General features: G+C 37.8%; 1 protein-coding gene across 1 annotated transcript in view; it reads right to left on the minus strand.

The window, feature by feature from the left end:
* The window catches only part of LOC140275325 (tenascin-like), a 52265-nt gene that overhangs the window by 30137 nt on the left and 2057 nt on the right, over window positions 1-20071 (minus strand). Inside the window, exons 2-5 of the mRNA XM_072370770.1 lie at window positions 14661-15031; window positions 12080-12137; window positions 11764-11967; window positions 4274-5455 (exon numbers count right to left, since the gene is read on the minus strand). Coding sequence (XP_072226871.1) covers window positions 4274-5455; window positions 11764-11967; window positions 12080-12137; window positions 14661-14795 — 1579 coding nt within the window. The 5' untranslated portion in view covers window positions 14796-15031. The remainder of the gene's footprint in view (window positions 1-4273; window positions 5456-11763; window positions 11968-12079; window positions 12138-14660; window positions 15032-20071) is intronic.

Here is a 20071-nt window from a genome sequence, read left to right on the forward strand (position 1 = left end):
AGTGTTTTGTATGTGTACGTGTGGTGTGGGACCGCTTTCAGAATAAAGTTGATTCCTGTAGATATACAAGAAGCTAAGCTTTTACCAATGTCTGCGAACATGTGGGCTTGGCTTTATTCTCATTGGAGCAGTCCACCCCCAGAGCTAGAGGCACCAAATGACTTCAAAAGAATCCTACTTGATGATGCATATCTCCTTATACCCAATATTTACCCACACCCAGGCAGCATGGAGCAAAAACAAGCCTCATTAACAAAATAAGGATTTTATTTGACCAAAAACTCCACCTAAAGCCCCATGAGCTGATTCAGAAAGTTTGTCCCTTTTTTTTTTAACTTTCACACATAGGAGGATTAAGCTCTCAGTCTGGTGGAGACACACTGCTGATACTAACTGCACAAACTGAAGGCGTACTGCGATAATAATTCACATGTTTGTTTTATTGCACCAAGTCTATCGTAAAATTACTGCTGAAAAACCCACCACTCAGTGAGACCATGATGTAATGTTCCTGTAAGCAATTACCACAATCCAACATGCATGTCACACAAGCGCAGCATGGACAAAGAAACATCCTTTGGCCAGGCTGCCTACACAGCCAGAAGAACAGTTTTTTCTAACATCTTTTGCATCTTCAAACGTGGTTAAAAAGGAACGAGAACTGCTGTCAAACCAAGCTGCTGAACATTAAAAGAATTATAGAATACAGAAAAGGAAACTATTAAAAAAGAGCAAAAATTAATATTGTCAGCTGACTACTTTAAAGACTTCTGTGAACTCCTTTCCTGCAACAAAATAAAGGCACAAGTTAAGGACAACCTTAGAAAACACTTTATATCCTCTGCATATATATATTTTATGGTCCCTATAAACAGCTTTTAGGATCATACTAATATAAATTATCGCAACGTTAGCTGTGAAAGTTGAATCCTACCAAGTCTACATCCATGCTTGCAGCACTGTCAGACTATACTTAAACATAACTATACACTGGCCTAAATTCAGCATTGAAATATACTGTGTTATTTTTAGCAAGTATGCCTACATATGTGTATTTATAAGTATTTGATAATAAGATCATATTACAGGACAAAAAGTAATGTAGCATAGTGGATAAAAAGTCAGAGGATCACATACATATTGCAATTGATCCTGAGGGGAACATGACTGAGTTAAACATACATTTTCTGGCTATTCATCTAATAGTTATCAACATGTTTCAGTAAAGAACAAACACTGTCGTAAAAAAGGCAGTGCAGAGTAAGAATTTAGTATGCATGTATAGATAAAAGATTGGTGTTTATTTACAGAAATAACTGAGCAGTTGATTAAATGCACATTTAAAAAGTTTTAAACATCTTTTAGGTATCTTGTCAGACTTTTCCAGTAGGGGAAAGTACTGTATTGTAGAAGTTGGACTTATGATTTTCCAAATTTCCCCTCAATAGTAAAACTGTCAGGGCTGTCTAACTAAAAAAAAAAGGAATATGAAAAGAATATTTTTTTTCCATCAAGCTTTTTTTTTGCATCCTTTTAATGCCATCATTTGTTTTCTTATTCCCGGGATCTTTGGTGAGGTATTTTTGCACAAATGCCAAATGTACAAAAACAGGTGGACACAATCAACAGTTTCTGCTGCCCACTCTGGGTTCCTCTACAGGACTGCAGACTGTGGGACATCCCTCCGTCAACTCAAAGTATGCAATTGGTTTACATTTGGGGAAACATTTAGCACTCTTAAACGCATAAATGTCTGTCCTGCGTCAGTCTCAGGCAGCACAGAAAAACATTACGCAGCAGTCTGGGTCCTGCTTCTCTGTTAATGAAATAGTTCCATCACTGGAATCACCACAGCATGAACCAGCTCCAAACAGAGGAGCTAATACGCTAACACACTTTAACAACAACACTGACAACCACAACAACAAGAAAACACAGCTAGAGCAGGTAAGTGACCTGGCTGATGCTGAAAATAATGATGGATTAGAGTAGAAGTTACAAGGAAAACTAAGCTACATAAAATGGATCTACAGCTGCTGAATGACTTATGAGTAACCTTAATTAAGGGTTCATCTTTTTTGATAAACTGCCTGACAAAGATAACCTCCTTGTTCGCGTGCGTTTGTCCAATTATATTACTATGCTAAAAGAAAATACACTAAAGCATCTGTAATTTGACCTCTGCCAAATGTAAATTGTCTGCTTGAGAGTTTAAAACCACTAACACTCATGGGGAAAACCAAAGCCAATGAGATTCTACATAGACAGAGATAAATATGACAACTATAGAAAAATGTGGGATTTTTTTAAGACTTGTTGCAAAGAGATAATGAGTAAACATGGTGTATAAGTTCATAAGTAAGAAAACACAGCATACTGTGAAATGCATTTATATCTAGAGGCCTCACTAAATCATGTGCAGTAGGAAATACTGATAACAGATGTAAATGTGGCTTACCGACCAGCACCTAAAAATATCACAAATATTTTGAATCATAAGGCACTAACTGTAAATTAGATAATTAACGGCAGTCCTGTCTTCTTTAGTCAGTAATTCTCAGCTGAAGAACAGGAACAGCGCTTAAGCTTTTACAGCCGTTTGACGCTGGGAAAAACAATTCCTGGAACACTTGAAGCAATTGTGTCAGTGTTTTCAGGCATAAATTAAAAGATTATCTATTCAAGGTTTAAGCATTTCCCATACAAATTATAAAGATCCCAGAAGACCACCATGTGGTTCACCACAGACGAGAATGCATGATTACATCAATGCATATTGCTGTGGAATAATTTGTTAAAAATCAGACAAGAATATGCTGTAGGAATAAACAAATGTGCAACTTTGTTATTCATTTTTACCTTTTAGTATAAAGCTACTTTAATAGCTTCATGATAGCTCCTTTCAGACAGACTCCTTTTCATTGATGTGAGAGCAACTGAACTTTTTAGCTTTCTGTTTAAATAGGCAATCTGCTCACTTTCCACACAAATTGCAATGTTTCTTGATCAAATCAAGTAACATTTACTGCTAATATGTATCACATACAAAAACTACACTGTGCATGATTGTTAAGTGTTATAAAAAAATTTATGAGCAGTTGTGTGAAGTTGTCAGCATCTTTCCTGCACAAGACAGCAGTCAGAGCACTCTCTGTTTGGAAAATCAAAAGGTTTCTGAGCGGGCAAGCTAAACTAAAAGCTACTCAGAACGGGGCCATGACAAGAGAAAATTTTCAGTCATATCAAAAATTTGTCATTGTAGTTCTAGCAAGCACATTGCAGATACATCGGATCACTTTTGCATAAGACAGTTACACGGACAGGACCTTCTGCGTTTGAATGATTTCAGTCACAAAGTTAATAATGTGGTGTAAAAATCCACAAGATAGCTTTAGCTTGCACAGCTATTACATTTTTGAAGTTTGAACTGAGTTTAGGTGCACTCTTCTGTGTAGGTTTTTGCCATGTTCATCCGTCAGGATTTGTATCTGAATCTCCAAACTGAGAGTGCTCTGATAGTGTTTACTGCAGGTAAGACACTGACGTATCATACAGTAAGTAAAAAAAACATGTTTAGTTTGGCATATGGCATATTATTTGGCATTTTTAGAGAAATATTACAGATTGAGCGATTACATTATCAGAGTGCTGTCCAAACTTTTTAACTTAGAGGTTTTCCCTTCCACTTTTAGATCCTGCACCTTTTCAACAATATCATTGGCAAACGAACAGGAAAAAAAAGCTGAATGTTTTTCACAGTGATGCTGCCTCGCTGCAGCCTCCCCACTCTGTATGACATAAACACAGTGGACAGCGAGGATGTAACAAAGAAGACAGGGAATCCAGGGGAAATTAATGTTAACAGTAACAACAATGCTTGTTACTAGAGCTACAATCAAACTTTCAACAGAAAAAAGTCCAAATGAATAATTTATTACACTAAATATCCAATAATCTTAATGTGGAAGATGACTATTGTCAATTGCCCCAATTGATTCCTGGTATCACTTGATATGCTGTTCATTTGCTTGCAAATGTCAAATATCAAACATACATGCACTTCTATGAGTGAGAAATATTAATCTAAAACTGATTTACAGTTAATCTGAATGAAGGAATATTGTCATATTATGTATCTGTTATAGTGTAGTATCTGTATATGACTGACAAGAGCTTTCTCTCTGCTGTTTCTACAAAACAAACTACCCACATGTGTTTGTCTTTAAGTCCACTATCAACTAAATATGACATCTTTTCAGTGGGTTTGACTTACCAATATCACAGTTGGGTCCAGTCATGCCCTCTTGACACTGGCTGCAGTCTTCTCCAGTGAATCCACGCCGGCATACACATCTTCCTTTGACGCACCTTCCTTTGTTGTTGCAGTTGTTAGGACAGCCTTTGGCAGCACAGTCTGGCCCAGTGAAGCCAACATCACAAATGCATTTTCCGTTCACACACTTCCCGCGTTTGCTGCAGTTGTTGGGACAAGCTCTTTCAGAGCAGTCCTCACCGGTGAATCCATCATCACAAACACATTGTCCATTGACGCAGCGCCCCCTGTTGTTGCAGTTTCCAGGACAGGCAATCTCAGAGCAGTCCTCACTGGTGAATCCATCATCACAAACACATTGTCCATTGACGCAGCGCCCCCTGTTGTTGCAGTTTCCAGGACAGGCAATCTCAGAGCAGTCCTCACCGGTGAATCCATCATCACAAACACATTGTCCATTGACGCAGCGCCCCCTGTTGTTGCAGTTTCCAGGACAGGCAATCTCAGAGCAGTCCTCACCGGTGAATCCATCATCACAAACACATTGTCCATTGACGCAGCGCCCCCTGTTGTTGCAGTTTCCAGGACAGGCAATCTCAGAGCAGTCTGCACCGGTGAATCCATCATCACAAACACATTGTCCATTGATGCAGCGCCCCTTGTTGTTGCAATTTCCAGGACAGGCAATCTCAGAGCAGTCTGCACCGGTGAATCCATCATCACAAACACATTTTCCATTAACACATTTGCCACGGTTGTTGCAGTCATCGGGACAGGCCTTTTTTGAGCAATCTGGACCTGTGAATCCAGGATTACACACACACTGTCCGTTAACGCAGCGCCCCCTTTTGTTGCAGTTTCCAGGACAGGCTTTGTCTGAGCAGCTGGGACCTGTGAAACCACTGCTGCAGACACACCTGCCATTGACACACCTGCCCCGGTTGTTGCAATTGTCGGGGCAGGCTGCTTGGGAGCAGTCAGGACCAGAAAAACCAGGATCGCACACACATTGTCCATTCACGCACCTCCCATGGTCGTTGCAGTTCCCGGGACAGGTGGAGTCACTGCAGTCCGGCCCACTGTAACCGGGGAAGCAGACACACTTGCCATCCACACAGCGTCCCTGATCACTGCACTCATTGGGACATTCGTCAGTCTCTGGTTTAATGGAGCATCCAGCACCTGAAGTAAAGGAAAATGGTCAAATAAAGTGATTAAATATAGATTGCTTTACGGAAAACATAACAGCCATTTTTACTGTTTTCTTTTATCAACATTTGGGGGAACCTTCCACTAACTGGAAAACATGAAACAATACATATAGTATGATAACATGGAAAAAATTCAGAGAATTAATAACAATGAGTCGCATATTTAGTAAGAGCAAAATGTTGTGATGTTGAACAGAAAAAAAACAAATTGTTACACATCCTTGAAGTGATGGCAGATAGTCATTTGAAACAGTTGAATGTTACAAAGGCTTGCCATAAAACATGTCTTGAATGAGTTAGAACCAAATTATTTTCCTTCACGACACCACTTTAGCTTTTTTTGAAGGGTGGAGGTCTAATCCTCTCTAATTAGACTGTACATTCAGCCCTGATTATGACTTTGTGTGTGTGTGTGTGTTGTTGAACATATAGGTGGAGGGACTCCACTGGACTTGGAGAAAATTGAGATCACAGTGGGCACGGAGCTGAGAGCGTACACACTTACACACACATTGGTGTTTCAAATGTAAATTTCTTTACATCTACCTCCTGACGACTAACCCTAACCTAAACTATGACTAAACTGGCTTTTTAACCGTAGACATAATTTAATTCTCAACAAAAAGAGTATTACAAGTACACAGAGTTCTGTTAGCTCATAATTTGATCTCTTTCAGTTTATCATGTGATCATCTGGGATGCCTAACAAGCTCTGAAGGACTGATTCTAACAGACGTCTGTCACAAATACTCAGTTACACATTCAGTTTCAAACCAGAATATGAATTCTCCTGTAGATTGTGAGGTCAACTTTTAAGTTTTGAGGTAAAGACAGGACTGTACTATTAAAACATATAGGGCACCTATTTTTTATACATAAACACAGAGTATATCAAACAGTATATAAACTATCCACCTGCAGCACTTCCTACAGTACAAGTAAACAAGTAAACAGTACAAATAAAGTCTGAGGTTAACTTAACAAAATATGCTGTTTTCTTTTCTTTTTTTTACATGTTTTGATAATTTTCTCTAGATGTATGTACAGAAAATTACATTGGTATGCAAAAAGGTGATTTTTTTAAAACTTTATATTGATATTTCTAAAGACAAGATATATTAAAAAAAGATTTGAACACCTTTTGAATATGTGACATTTTCTGCTTTCTATAATGGGAAACTTAAAATTTTGATAAAACTTTGATTGTTGGTGAGACAAAACAAAATGCATTTGAATATGTCTGACTGAGCTTGAGAGATTAAATGTTAACTATTTTCTGCTAATTTATGCCTTGGTCTTAAAGTAGGCTCCTCAGCATGGAAAGAGGCACACTTACACCTCCACCGCCCCTTCCTCCATCCTTATAACTTGGGTTCAGATTCACAGCTTTGATGCTGTACATTGTTGTGTGGAGAGACATCAAATGCCAAGGTCATCGCATTGGGAACAGTCACTGCACAGTTTATGCTTTGCTGTGAAACTGACATGTTTTTGCTTTGTTTGTGTTTTGAGATCATGTTGTGCATTGTACCTGTTTGGATATTATTACTCCATCTACTATTTTAGGTACAGTTCTAAAAATTTCTTTGTATATTCATTTATCTATTTTTATTGAACTTCATGCTTGTAATCCACTTCATTTTTAGAGGGAAATGACTATTTTTTCTTCTGCAGTTAGACTGCTAATAATTAGCTTAAAAAATATCTGAGCTGAAAGCTTGTTTTGACTGCTGAATTTATATGTAATTTGTGGGTGAATTGCAGATGGAGGTCACACTTAAATCCATGTGTGTGTTTGTGTTTTGCAGGATGAGTCAGTGCAACGGGAGGAGCAGCCACAGTGAAGTAATATGAACTCATGCAACTGGCTGAAACAGAGCGACGTGCACATGATCAGTTTCCAGCTGTAGTGAAAGAGAGCAGGTGTGGGGGAAAACATACAGTCAGAGCAACCACTTTTATCTTGATGTAATTTCCCTCCTTAAACTGTTCACTGAGGAGGAGGACAAGTGCCTTGCTCAAGTGAAACATTACTGTGAATGAACCAGATCAGTTCATTCACATTCACGACAGCTGTTTTTCATGTAATTTATTCTTGCTACCTATCAGTTCTTAATGGCTTTAACACAATATGAAGAAACTAAACTGCATATTTGAGCTAAATTTTCTATCAAACTGAACCATTTTGATTTCCGTTTAGTGACACCAAAATACCAGAATTGCAGCTTGAATAAGAAACATCATTAATGGGGACATACGTTAACCACAATGTGCACCACTTGAATTCTGGGCAGCGCTTCTCTGCCATTCTTTCCTGTGTCTCCACAGTCAAATAAAGGAAGGCTAAAATATTTTTTTTCTAAATCTTTGTTTAGTACAGTTCTAGATACATCAAGGAAACTTTTATATTTTTCTGAGAAATTTCTGGAAATTATACAGATTGCCAAAGAATGCCAAAGCATAATTTGGTACTAATTACAAGGAAAATGGAATGCTGGAGTGGGTTTTAGGAACATTAAGAGCTTTCTGTGGGTTTGCTTGAACTACAGAGCCCCTTGTGGTCTAATTTCTTGAAAAGAAAAAAGAATATGTTTGGCGTTTGTTAGTTTATGGCTGCACAGAGTCTGCATGCTTGGGGAATTATATGTGTCATGTGAATGTAAATGTGTTTGCAAAAGTATTCATTATGTTTTGATGTTTTTCCTGTTTTGTTGCATCACACCTGGATTTAATGAAATGAATCTACGCAAAATAGTTCAATTTAATGATGAGTAATTCAGACTAATAACAAACCTTCTTTGTTTTCAATCCTTAAAAATTATGATCCGATACTACCAATTACCTTCAGAAGTCACCTAATTTTTTTTTCAAGTAAGTCCAACAACCCAAGAATGGGCAGACCAATAAAACTCGAGGACCACACAAGAGGGGCATTAATCAGAGACGTAAGAAAGAGGCCAAATCTAAGCCTGAAGGGGCTATGCAGCTCAGACGGACACATCTGCTCATGGCACCACTTTCGGCAGTACACTGCACAATATAGAAGAGAGATCGGAAAAACGCCATTGGTTAATCGAAAGGAAAAAAGAACGTTGGTGCAGAGAGGCTCACTTTTTGACTATCAAGGAAAACACTACAAAGCAAACACTTCTCTCCACAGCTAGAATACCATCCCCACAGTGAAGCACGGTAGTGAGAGCATCATGCTGTGGGGATGTTTACCATCAGCATGGACTGGAAAACTGCTCACAATAGAGAGAAAACGTGGGAAAACCTGCTGCAGGAACATAAGAATTCTGCTAAAGTCTCAGAATTACCTCAATCAGTTGACTACTTCCACACAATAATTTTTTTCTTATTTGTTTTACAGTTACGAATATAATACTAGGTGTATTATATTAAACAGAGACTTTCAGAAAGCACAATATGTCTATGGATATATGCAACATGGTCAACAGTTCTTCAAACAGATGTTGTGTGAAGAAGAGGAGAGTTCTCTACTTTCCACCTAGAGGGAAAAGCTCAGAGACAAACAGTCAGACTTAAGCTGGTGCTTTAACAGTAATGCATGAGTGAAACAAGAATCAAATGCTTGAACAGTTAAGCTGACAACATCGTGGGCACATGGCTCCCCTCATATCTTGTTTAGTTTAGTTTACACTGCCTGTTAAATTTTTACAACTTTATAAAAACAAAAATAAGTAGTTTATGTGGCTCAGAGGTGTTATGCAAATACTTCTGTTTGTGTAATAGTCTGTGTAATGTTTTTTCTACGTGAGGCAACATTTTAGGCTGATGTTCTTACTCTGTTGGATGTCTCTTTCTGCTAAAAGCAAGTTTTTTCTACTGGATACAGGGTTAATTGTTTTTTATTTTATAATGATGACGTATTGACATTATTATGAATCTTGAGATGACTCATATTACATTATCATTTGGTGTTAGATGGAAACATGCGATTTTAACTGTATGACAGACACTGGTATCATTTTATTCACTGTATGAAGCTTTTTTTTAGGTTGTTTTCCTCTACTCTGTGGCTCACAGAGCTCATACCTTGTAGTATCTACATTAAGCAGACTTATCATTATAAACTGTCCCAGATCGTGAGGCTCTTACTACTTGCTCATAAAATGTTCTGCAACATGGTTTAAAACCGAAGGCGTTCGTTCCTCAGAAGACTTTCCTGCAGGGACTAAATGCTTCATTATGTTTTCCTGTCTTTATTTTAATGAAAGTTCAGCCATGTTACATGGGGCTCATGCACAGATATTTCCCCAGTTTAAGTTCATTTCACTGCTTAGCCATATTAATGCCATTCATTTATGATTTCAAGATTTTATCACAATGTTATCTTTGAGGTAATTTGTCTGCCGATCTCGATAATGTTGTTAAAACACACAGCATTGGTAGATTTAATCCAGAAGAGTTTATGTTTTATTTTTAATCTAAGGAAACGGTAGCTGTTTAAAAGATGTATCTATTATCAGAAAAACTTTAGTTTTGGACAGTTTTGTTTAAAATGTAATAATTTGACCCTCTCAAAAGTAAAGCATGTTTAAAAGACAAGCTTTATAAAACCTAAGCAGTTTGAAAACAGCCTTTTATCCACTAAAAGAGAGTGTTTTAAACAAATAAGACTCACTAATTGCTGTAATATTTAACCTATTCTGGAGTAAGTCGAACTCTACAAACTACATTTGAAAGAGAGAGACTCAGTGCTGCTAAATTTCTATCTGTCCAACTTTTAAAAGGTTTTGTTCTTGTAGGTAATCAAGATGACAAAGTCAGTCCCTAATCTATTTTTCACTTTTAGTACACACAACTCCCCAAATATCTCAAAATTTACGCATGAATACCAGCTATTCATAAGGACCTTATGAGGAAAATTTTCAAGAAACAAGCTGGAATTTGGAAAATGTTCACATGAACAGGTTTCTGAAATGGGTTCTTTCTGCCCTGCATTTCGCCTTTCAGGCTGCATGCAGTTAATAACTTTGTGATTAAGGTTATGCGGGTGGATCTAATCCTGAGATGAAATTCAAACTCTGTTAACTGATGTGCATGATGTGATTTACTGTAAATATGTATCTATATTGACTAAAGCTGAAAGATCTATGCTGGAATTAAACTTCAAGTGAGACTAATTATAGTTAAACAAATCCATATTTTAATCTCTAACTCTTAGTCTGTGGTGTTGTATAAAAATTTCGTCATTATCTCTTGAATCTTGAGCTTTGCCAGCTGTGTTTAGTTTTAAGTGAGAGCTGATTCTTTAACAAGCGCAGTGCTCGCTTATATCATTGTGTCAAAAGAAGTTGCTTTTGAAGTTTTGGAGCTTAATGGTGTCACAAAACAAGAATTCAACGGCAGAAACTGGGAAAACAGGAGGGATTTTATTCTGCAAACAAAGAAAATTCAGTCAAGTGTTAAACACATGTTGCTATAATCACAAGCTGTGCTGAGAAAACAGAAACATGTCGCATATCAGAGTTTCAGCATGACTGAATGAGCTGAAAAAGAAAAAGCACAGCAGTAAGGGTCTACTCATTAATCCCCCCAAGGGAAACACATTAAGCTTCCACATGGGAAGATTAGTAAATGTATTAACATGATTATGGCGAGTTTCAGTCATTATTATGTCTTGTTTCATTTCCCCCTCTTGTTGTCATGGTATCAGTGTGTTATTTGTTTGTTAGCAGCTCTTTGATAATCAAAATCAGAAAGATTACTTTATAATTAGTTTTTAGTCTCTCTGTGATCGGACTGCTCAATTCTGGATTGATTCTCTGTGTGTTGACAACATGAACAAATTCAAACAACCTTTATGTCATGTAAGAGTTGGGTTGGGGGTGCAGTGAGGAGTTGTCTGAAGGACATCATCTGTTCTGCACAGATGAAATTAACTCATGACTTTGTAATAAAGTTATGACAATTTGATGCATGCTGGTTGAATAACACACTAATCTTAAAAAGTTCAGACACATCTAGCTTTTTCTAATTTGACTGTTTTTGGAGCTCAGGTAGAGAGGCATGACATCACCTACTTAAAACAGCAACTGTCCATTTAACTATCAGTTTGAGCTGATTTCCTCTTGCTGAGTCGAATTGCAAGTCAAAAAGCATGTTTTTTTTATTTTTTTCTTGTTTCCTGATCAACCATTGCTTATTTGAAAATTACAAGAGCACAATGACTCATCAAATTATTATTCAAATGATAAAGTACAACATTTAAAGTTAGACTGGTCAACAGTGGAATTAAACAGCTATCTGGGTTACCTTTGCTTTCGGAGGTGCAGCAGCTTCCATGAGCTCCTCCACACTTCTCCCGGAGTTCAGACACCTCCCTTTCCAGCCTCTCGAGACGCTCCCGCAGGGCAGCAAAGTCTGCCTCGCAGCCACAAGACCCGGATCCCGATGGGACCAGTTTGATCTTATGGGTCAGGACCAGAGGAGAGCCAGGAGCCAGATCAATCTCTTTATCTGTGAAATGGAGAAATGAGCAACTGGCTGATGGCGGAGAGGACAAAACAGGGTTTATCGTGAACTTGTGCTGATGTGAATGCAGACTGCAGACTGTAGAATTCAGTTTTACCTCCTTGGCTCACACCAGATGAATCTCCCTGAGTGGCACATCCCTCTGAGATCACTACCTGCAGCAACAACAATAGAGAGTCATTGCACTTCATTGTGTTTATGCTGTTTGTCATTTCTGGATTGCACGCATTTCAAGAACATGTCACATGTTCAGTCAATGATACTTTAAAAACAGTTAAGTATTTTTTTTAAATACTAATATGGAGAATATGGAAAAGCCCTGATTTTGCATTTAAAATGGTTCAATTTTGTGACACACTTTGTGTTTCCCGAGTGTGTTGATCCTGTTTTCTGCTGTGGGTGCTGTGTCTGGCTACTAGCTGCCATGGTGTGCCCTTGGCTTGGTTTTCTATTTACCCTGGGATATTGCCTTACTTTATTTAAACTTGTGCTTCTGGGATGAAAAGCATAAAAGACAGAACTCCACAGAAATTCACAGCTCAGGATTCCAGGAGGGCAGTTTAGTTTTCACCACATAAACAACCACATTACTTTGAGGGCACCAGTTACCTCTACATCACCCTGAAGGTTAAAGGGGGCATATTTTTTCTTGAGAGGATATGGAGCATTTTTGTGTCTGAGGTCTTTGCCAATTCAGAAAAAAACACAACTCCTTTTGTTTTTAGTTCCATGCATCCAAAAATGGATAATTCAGTGAACCCTTCAGATTTGCAGGCAAAAATTACATCACTTTAAAAGGTTATCCAGCCCATTTTGCCACATCAACTTCAGATGATGTTGCATTTACTGTCTCTCAGAAGCAGGACAATGAAACTCTTTTGCTCTTGTTTTTTGCATCGCTATTAACATGAAATATCATTTAGTTCACTTGAAAAGATAGTGAGCTGAAAATACTCTTTCAGTACTTTGTTTAATTTTTAAAAATATTTTTGAATATTTTATCTTTATTATATCTCGACAAGGAAAAGTGACTTCTAATTACTGTCGTCCTGTCATGTATTTTAACAAATGGGGCCAGTTCAACACACGACTCATGAAAACTATGACAAAATAGGGATCAGTAGCCCACGAGCTGTCCAATGTCAGTCTGCAGATGAGGGGAATATATGTGTAGTCTGAGTTCTCAGGCTATTTATTTTATGCTCTCTCATTCCATATCAATGTGCTAAAATGTGCAGACCCTGAGGAAGAGAGGCGTGGAGTGGAGTCCAGTGGGTCACTCCACACCCTAATATGATCCATTTGAAAATAGGTGTAGACTAAATAACTGTCTCTGTCTCTGTGTTTTATTTTGACCCAAGCATGTCACAGACATTTGATGAAGACCTCTAGAAACTGTGTCAGCTTTTGAAAATTGGGCATAATATGTCTCTTTTTTAGGGTTTTTACTTATTTAGAATGATGATTTAACTGTAAACGTTCTTGAGTTGTTGTGAACTTAGTGTGTTGGCTGTAACATTTTGTTTTCAGTGAGCCTTGACCATCCGTGCTCTTAAGGAAGATTTCTGTCTGTTCATGAGCATTTTTCAGCTGATCTAATCAAGCAGAGGCTAATAACCCACTGAAACCTGACAGAGAAGTCAACCAAAGTTCTTATCTCTGTGGTTAACCCAGCCATTAGTGAGTTTGGATATTCAGACTTTTGTGGCCCGTGGTTCGTAGTTATTGAGAACCTTTTAACCATAGTTTGGTCTTAGAAAGTGCTTTACAATGTGTTTCTTATTCAGCCATTCACCTCACATTTTATTCTACAGAAGCCCCAGTTCTCTGTCATACACACAGCCACGCATAAATAAGAACATTAGGGCCCACAAATGCACTTAAAATGCATTCTGTCATTTCCCTGACTTTACAGAGATAACCAATGAGGTATGAAAATAGAGAATTTAAAAACAAAACCTCAACAGAACCCACGGAAAGCATGTAATTGTGTCAGAACTGGTGTTACAATTCATGTATAACTTGTCAATATATCCAGCCTTAAACACCACACGTGTCAAATCAAAGCAGCAAACATGCTACATCAAAATCATACATAGAAGTATGACATTGAAAATGTCAGAAACACTTCAAGTTTTTATTTTGGGCTGCTGGAAAATAAATTAAAAGTAAAATAATTTCCGCTCACTCTGTGAACTTGTAACACTTTTACCATAAAAGTTTGAGTAAGACTCCACATTTTGGGGTTACAGAGACGTGAATACTTTGATAGGTTACTAGCCTCTGCGTGTTAATTCTAAACTGAGGCAGTAGCTGGTACAGAGGGTAGATGGATCAGTTACATGAGTTGTTACAGACTGATTTCCCACCATCAGCCTATAAGTTACTTTTTTGCAACCATAATTTCTGCTCTTTTATCGCCCAAGCATTTGTTTACAGAGAGATTGTAATTGTAAATGGCCATTATAATGCAGTGACTTCTAGATGCAGTCAAAGAAAAATATCAAGTCAGGGTCTGTAATCACTTAGATGTTAGCAAAAATCACTTCGTATAACTATGAATTAGTAGTAAACATTTCAAACAAATAAGACCCAATCTAGGTTTGACTTGGATGTCTTTGTATATTTTGACCAGCTTTCAATCTGTCCATTCATCTTAAAGAACCAAAAAAAGTCACCTTGATGGAGTCCTGCGCGGTGTCCCTTGGTCTCCTTTGACCTCTAATCTGTAACTCTCTGGAGGTTGACGGAGTCAGGAGGGCCGGGCCAGCCAGGAGGAGGAGGAGGAGGAGGGAAGGAATGAGGGGAAGCATCACTGGAATCAAACCAGGGAAAACCTTCCTCGGATTATGAAGGGAACGGAAAGATGATGGACTTTTTGGCAAAACTGGGCTGTGTGGTTGATCTGGAGCCGGTTTTAAAAGACGAATGGTTTAGTAACACTGCAGGTCAATGAAATCTTTCAGCTGCTGTCGCTTTGTTTCAAACAGATTTGACAGAAATGATGATGTAATTCCCGTTGCCTTTTTCTACTCCAAAGATTTTCTTCCTGGAAGAGATGAAATAACTCATTAAGCTCACTTTAAATTTCACGTTAGCTCAGCAGACTCCACTTTGGCCACAATTAGCACAAATGGGGTCCATTACCTGTTTATGGGCCTGTCAGTGTAGCATGTCAGCCAATAAACCCCATGGAAAAAGTAACTTGGTCTGAAAGAGTAGTCTGTTATCCTGCAGCTAGATTTCTAACACATGGAGCAGACTGAAACCTGGCATTCTAGGATTTTTGTTACACTGTAACAGAAAAAACGCTGTTGATCTCTTGGGATAGATTGGTCTCGTTTATACAGAATTTGATGACATGGCTCTTGGTTTAGTATTTTCTTACAAATGAAAGGACCAAAACTAAGCTGGATTACTCATACACACCTTAAAAGGTTCACAAAACAGACAAACTGAGAATTTACTGTACTATATTGTGGTATGTTTTTGTCAAACCTTTGAAATTTCAGCATTCTTTTTGTGATTAATTAAACTGATTAATTACTCAGTCCACAGTGCAATATATTTCAGTTTCTCAAAGAAAGGATCATATATCTTTATGTTTATATGATAAGATACACATTCAGCATACACCCACATCCTAGCTCATCATCCTCCCATGATGATGGCATTCAGTTGTCTCTGCAGGTCATGCTACATAACAAAGCGCACACATTGGACAGTGCGGATCTGGTTGCTTATAAGGAGGACAACTGCATGTTGTCACAGCGCTTACTGATTGTTAAACATTTACATTAAAGTCCCCAAATCTTCAAGGTGGGATGTGTTTTTTAAATTTTTTCAATTAAATTCTTTGAATAATTGTTTTATAGAATTACTTAAAACCATACTCCTTCCAACATCTTTGTGAATTCATCTAAGACAAGCTGTGAAAAGGCGACAAAAACCCATCAAACCCTCAAAGAATGACATTAATCTGACATGACAGGTAAATATCCCTCGATATGTCCTCCCATACTAAAACAGTTGTAATCACATTCTCAGATACGAGTCAGACATTAATTTATCAAACCACCTGCGTCTCCCCTGTGAGGTTTATAACTAAAGCTGGTTGAAACTTGACAGATCCACTGTTCAAATCCACATACAGCAGCAGCAGGTCTGAATGCGGAAAGCAGCTGCTGCGAGCTCACATCAGGATAACGTCATTCTTCCTGCTGGTGGAGCAATAAATACAATTTAGGAGGGGATGTGCATCTATTCAGAAATGTTCTTTAACTATAAGGGCAATCTTTGATATCATAATGTTTTAAAGGAAGTTTTGCAATTACCTTAAATAACATTTTGGAAGGTGAACAGAAAGATCTTTAAAAACTGATTATGAAAATGAATTATGAGAACTAACATATTGTTTTGTCTTTATTCTCTTATCAGTGCAAGTTTTTATAGTTCAGACAGCGTCTCCATTTGATTTAATGCATGATGAAATTTTAATGTTTGTCCCTTTTTCCAGATCGGCTAACACTCAGAGAAGCTGTCCAATTCAGACAATGACTTTTAGGTATCAAGAGGTCCCAAGTGTCCAAGAACACAATCCTCACCAATATAACAACCAGTAGTCTGGACTGTTAACACAAGGCTCATCACACCAGACTGTGTTTTTCCATCTTCAGTTGTTAAATTTTGGTGAGCCTGTGCCCACTTCTGTTCTTGGCGTGTTCTTCAGTTATTGTTGCTCATCCAACTCGAGACTGGACGTGTTGAAAGTCTGAATTGCTTCTCTGCTCAGTGCAGTCGTAAAGATTTGTTTTTTTGAGTTATGTCATCTCTCTGCTCCAATCAGCCTGACCTCTGCCTTTCAGTCTGCAAAAGTGCTGCTCATTCTGCATAAACTGTAGGAACGACTGTGGTGAAAATCCAAAACAGCAGGTTAAGAAACTCTCAAACCAGCCTGTCTGACACCAACAATCATACTACTGTCAAAGTCAATAAGCTTAACTCACCCTCCTGACTCGTATTTGCAAGATTACATTATGTGATATTCTGCTTATGCACAAGTGTTTCAACTAAAACTTGTTAATCATGGTAGCTAAAACAACTGACAGGTGCCATTAAAAACACTGATTTAAGTAGATAACATTGAGGTTGTCACAACAACACATGTCAAGAGCTGAGATCTATTGGGCAGCCAATAAACAGTCAAACTTTGTCAAAGAGCCCATCATCTGGCTCAGAGTATTTCCAGAATGGCTGGTCTTGTGAAGTGTTCCTGGCACATTATTCCAAGTAAGGAGAACTAGTGAACCCGCTGCAGGATGCTGTGTGCAGTGCTCAGCTGAGAAACGTAGGGTCCTAACATTCGTCTGGATGTCACCGTGTAAAATGTCACCTACCAAAACAATTCTGCACACCATGCAAACCACTTGCACTACCCCACATGACAAAAATTGTTCAGGTTTGAGGAACACAGCAAAAAGTACAGGAGCTTGACTTTTCCTCCAAAGTTCCCTACGTTTAAATTTCAATTTCAATTAAGCATCGTCAAGATGAAAAACAAGTTTGATTCATGTCACAAGGCTCAATGTCCAATTTAACAGGATAAGAATACTCCGCTGCTGCATTCTTAGATTTATATATATGCAATACTTTTGAATGCATATAACATGTGATGTTGTTCCTTTGACAAGTTAGAGCTGATTTGGCGTCACAAGCGAGAACTAGACAAAATTGGACTTTGTTATGATTAACTGAAGTATAATTTAATGCAAAAACATTTTTGCAACCAGTTCTTCGGAAAATACATTACCTCTTGTTTCTTTAAACCACCAATAGACACAATTTCTCCATCTGTACTTACATATTTTACACCTTTTATAAGCATGTTCAGTTTCTATGTACCCTATGTAACTATTTGATGTTTCTTTTTAACTTTTGGGACACATTTACAAACAACTTTGGCATCTAGGTCTAAGGTAACCTTTGTCAACCGTCAAACAAGGCTGGTTTATTAGGTGAACTGGGGTGGTGGATAGGTATAATAAATACACTTTCAACTGGCAGACCTGTGTTGAACAGCAGTCTCTAGTTTTACCTCTGATATCACTCTTTTAACCAGTATTAAGCCCTTTTTTCTTCACTTTCACATAGAAGCCAAAGCTACTTGGATAAGTTCACAAGGTAACATATCTACAGTAAGAAATGAAATACTGGTTAAGACTGGACTGTGAAATACCTGGTTATGGGCAGGATATAAAACACCTTGTTCGAGTTAGAGAAAAAGAAATTACCTGGCTTGGAATGAAGAAAAAGCCCTGTTGCAACAACATACAAAATAAGGCATGTGGACACGCATGCAGCTCAAATGTGAACCTGCTACGTTTTTTTTCTCTTTGCTGCTAATTCTATTTGACCTGACAAAAAAGCATTCAGCATCTGCTGTTTAATTTACATCTGTTTGAAGCTCCAACAGTAAGATAAACCGCTCTACGCGCTTCAGTGGGAACGAATAGCTTGTAAATACCTGCGAGTGACAGCTGCCATACAGTTGGACCTCAGGAGGGCCAAAGAAACTTCCAGAAATCCTCCTCTCTATCTCCAAACCTATACTTCCTCTTTCTGCTGGTAGAGCCTTTTCCTTCTGTTCACTTAGCTTTCAGCAGCCAAATAAATTCCCTCTGACTGGCTCTTTAAATGCAAACTTGGCACTCAACATCGAAACTTGGTTTAATGATTTGATACTATTAACCAGGAGGCATTCATATGAGAAGTGGATGAAGTGTTCCTTCTTTCCACATCATCACTAAAGACAAAAAACAGACAAATCTCACAAAATGAAAACTTATCTGGTGATTGATTATTTAATTCCAAGTTACACTGCTCAACATCTGGTCAACAATTTCACTCCCTAAATGAACCCATCCTTGACACAGTTGTAAATGTAAATATATATCCAAAGGGATTTCATTCTGTTAATGAAGAAAAATAAATATTTAATTATTGTACAACCAGAGATTTGTTTATTCAAATTCTGAGCTATTCTTCCTGGGGTCCAAAGTAAATAACAGAATTATTTTTCATATATTCATATTTGTTGTGTTAAAAAAGGACCATAGTCAAATGTTTGACATTTTCTATTAACAAACAAAAAAAAAATACAAACACAAAAATACTCCAGTAATAAAAGGACATCTTAAATTCAATGCAATCCTGTTATTCCAGGATTGATAGCAGCACTCTAATTCCAGTTCTATTGTATCTCACCAATGATTATTTCTTCTTAAGATGAATATAAAAAAGTTGGCATATTGTGTACAATGTAAATAAAAACAGATTGCAATGATTTGTAAATTTCATAACCCTACATTTTATTCATAACATTCAAACATAATTATGTTGACCATGTCACAAACAGGTTGTGACAGGATCAACTAAGGTAAAAGATACTAAAAAAGAAACAGCTGAACGAACATGTTGTGACTAATTAGATTAATTGGCAAAGATGGGCAAAGGTTCAGCAATCTCCCAAAAAATGCATATTTCAGAATAATATTCATCAATATGAAATTGTAAAGTCTTCCAATATTCCATCAAAGATTCAAAGAATCTGCAGACGTCTATGTGTGCAAGGGACATGGCTGAAAAAAGCTCATTTAAAATTAACTGAGGCAAAGTGGAAAACTTTTCTGTGGACACTCTAATTGAAATCTGAAATAGTTTTTGGAAAAAACAATACTTAGATGCTGAATTAGATGCTGAATTCTCCAGACAAAAGAGGAGAGGGGCCAAGCAGCTAGTTATCAGTGCTCAGTTCACAAGCCTGCATCTCTGATGGTATGGAATTGCATCACTGCTTATAGAACTGCCATCTTTCACATCTGGAAAAGCACCATAAATGCTGGAAGGTGTACACAGGTTAAGGAGCAACATGCAGATATCTTTTTCAGGGAAGACCTTGCATATTTCAGCAACATAATGCTAAACTGAATACTGCACCTATTTCAATAGCATGCAATCCAACTTTGGGAACTGGGGTCGTATTAAGTGATCTCTCTTCTTTGCAGTGGAGAGAGGATCCATCTGCAGGATA

Source organism: Leuresthes tenuis, unplaced genomic scaffold, assembly GCF_036924035.1.
Source record: "Leuresthes tenuis unplaced genomic scaffold, fLeuTen1.0.hap1 SCAF_18, whole genome shotgun sequence".
NCBI classification, from domain to species: Eukaryota; Metazoa; Chordata; class Actinopteri; order Atheriniformes; family Atherinopsidae; genus Leuresthes; species Leuresthes tenuis.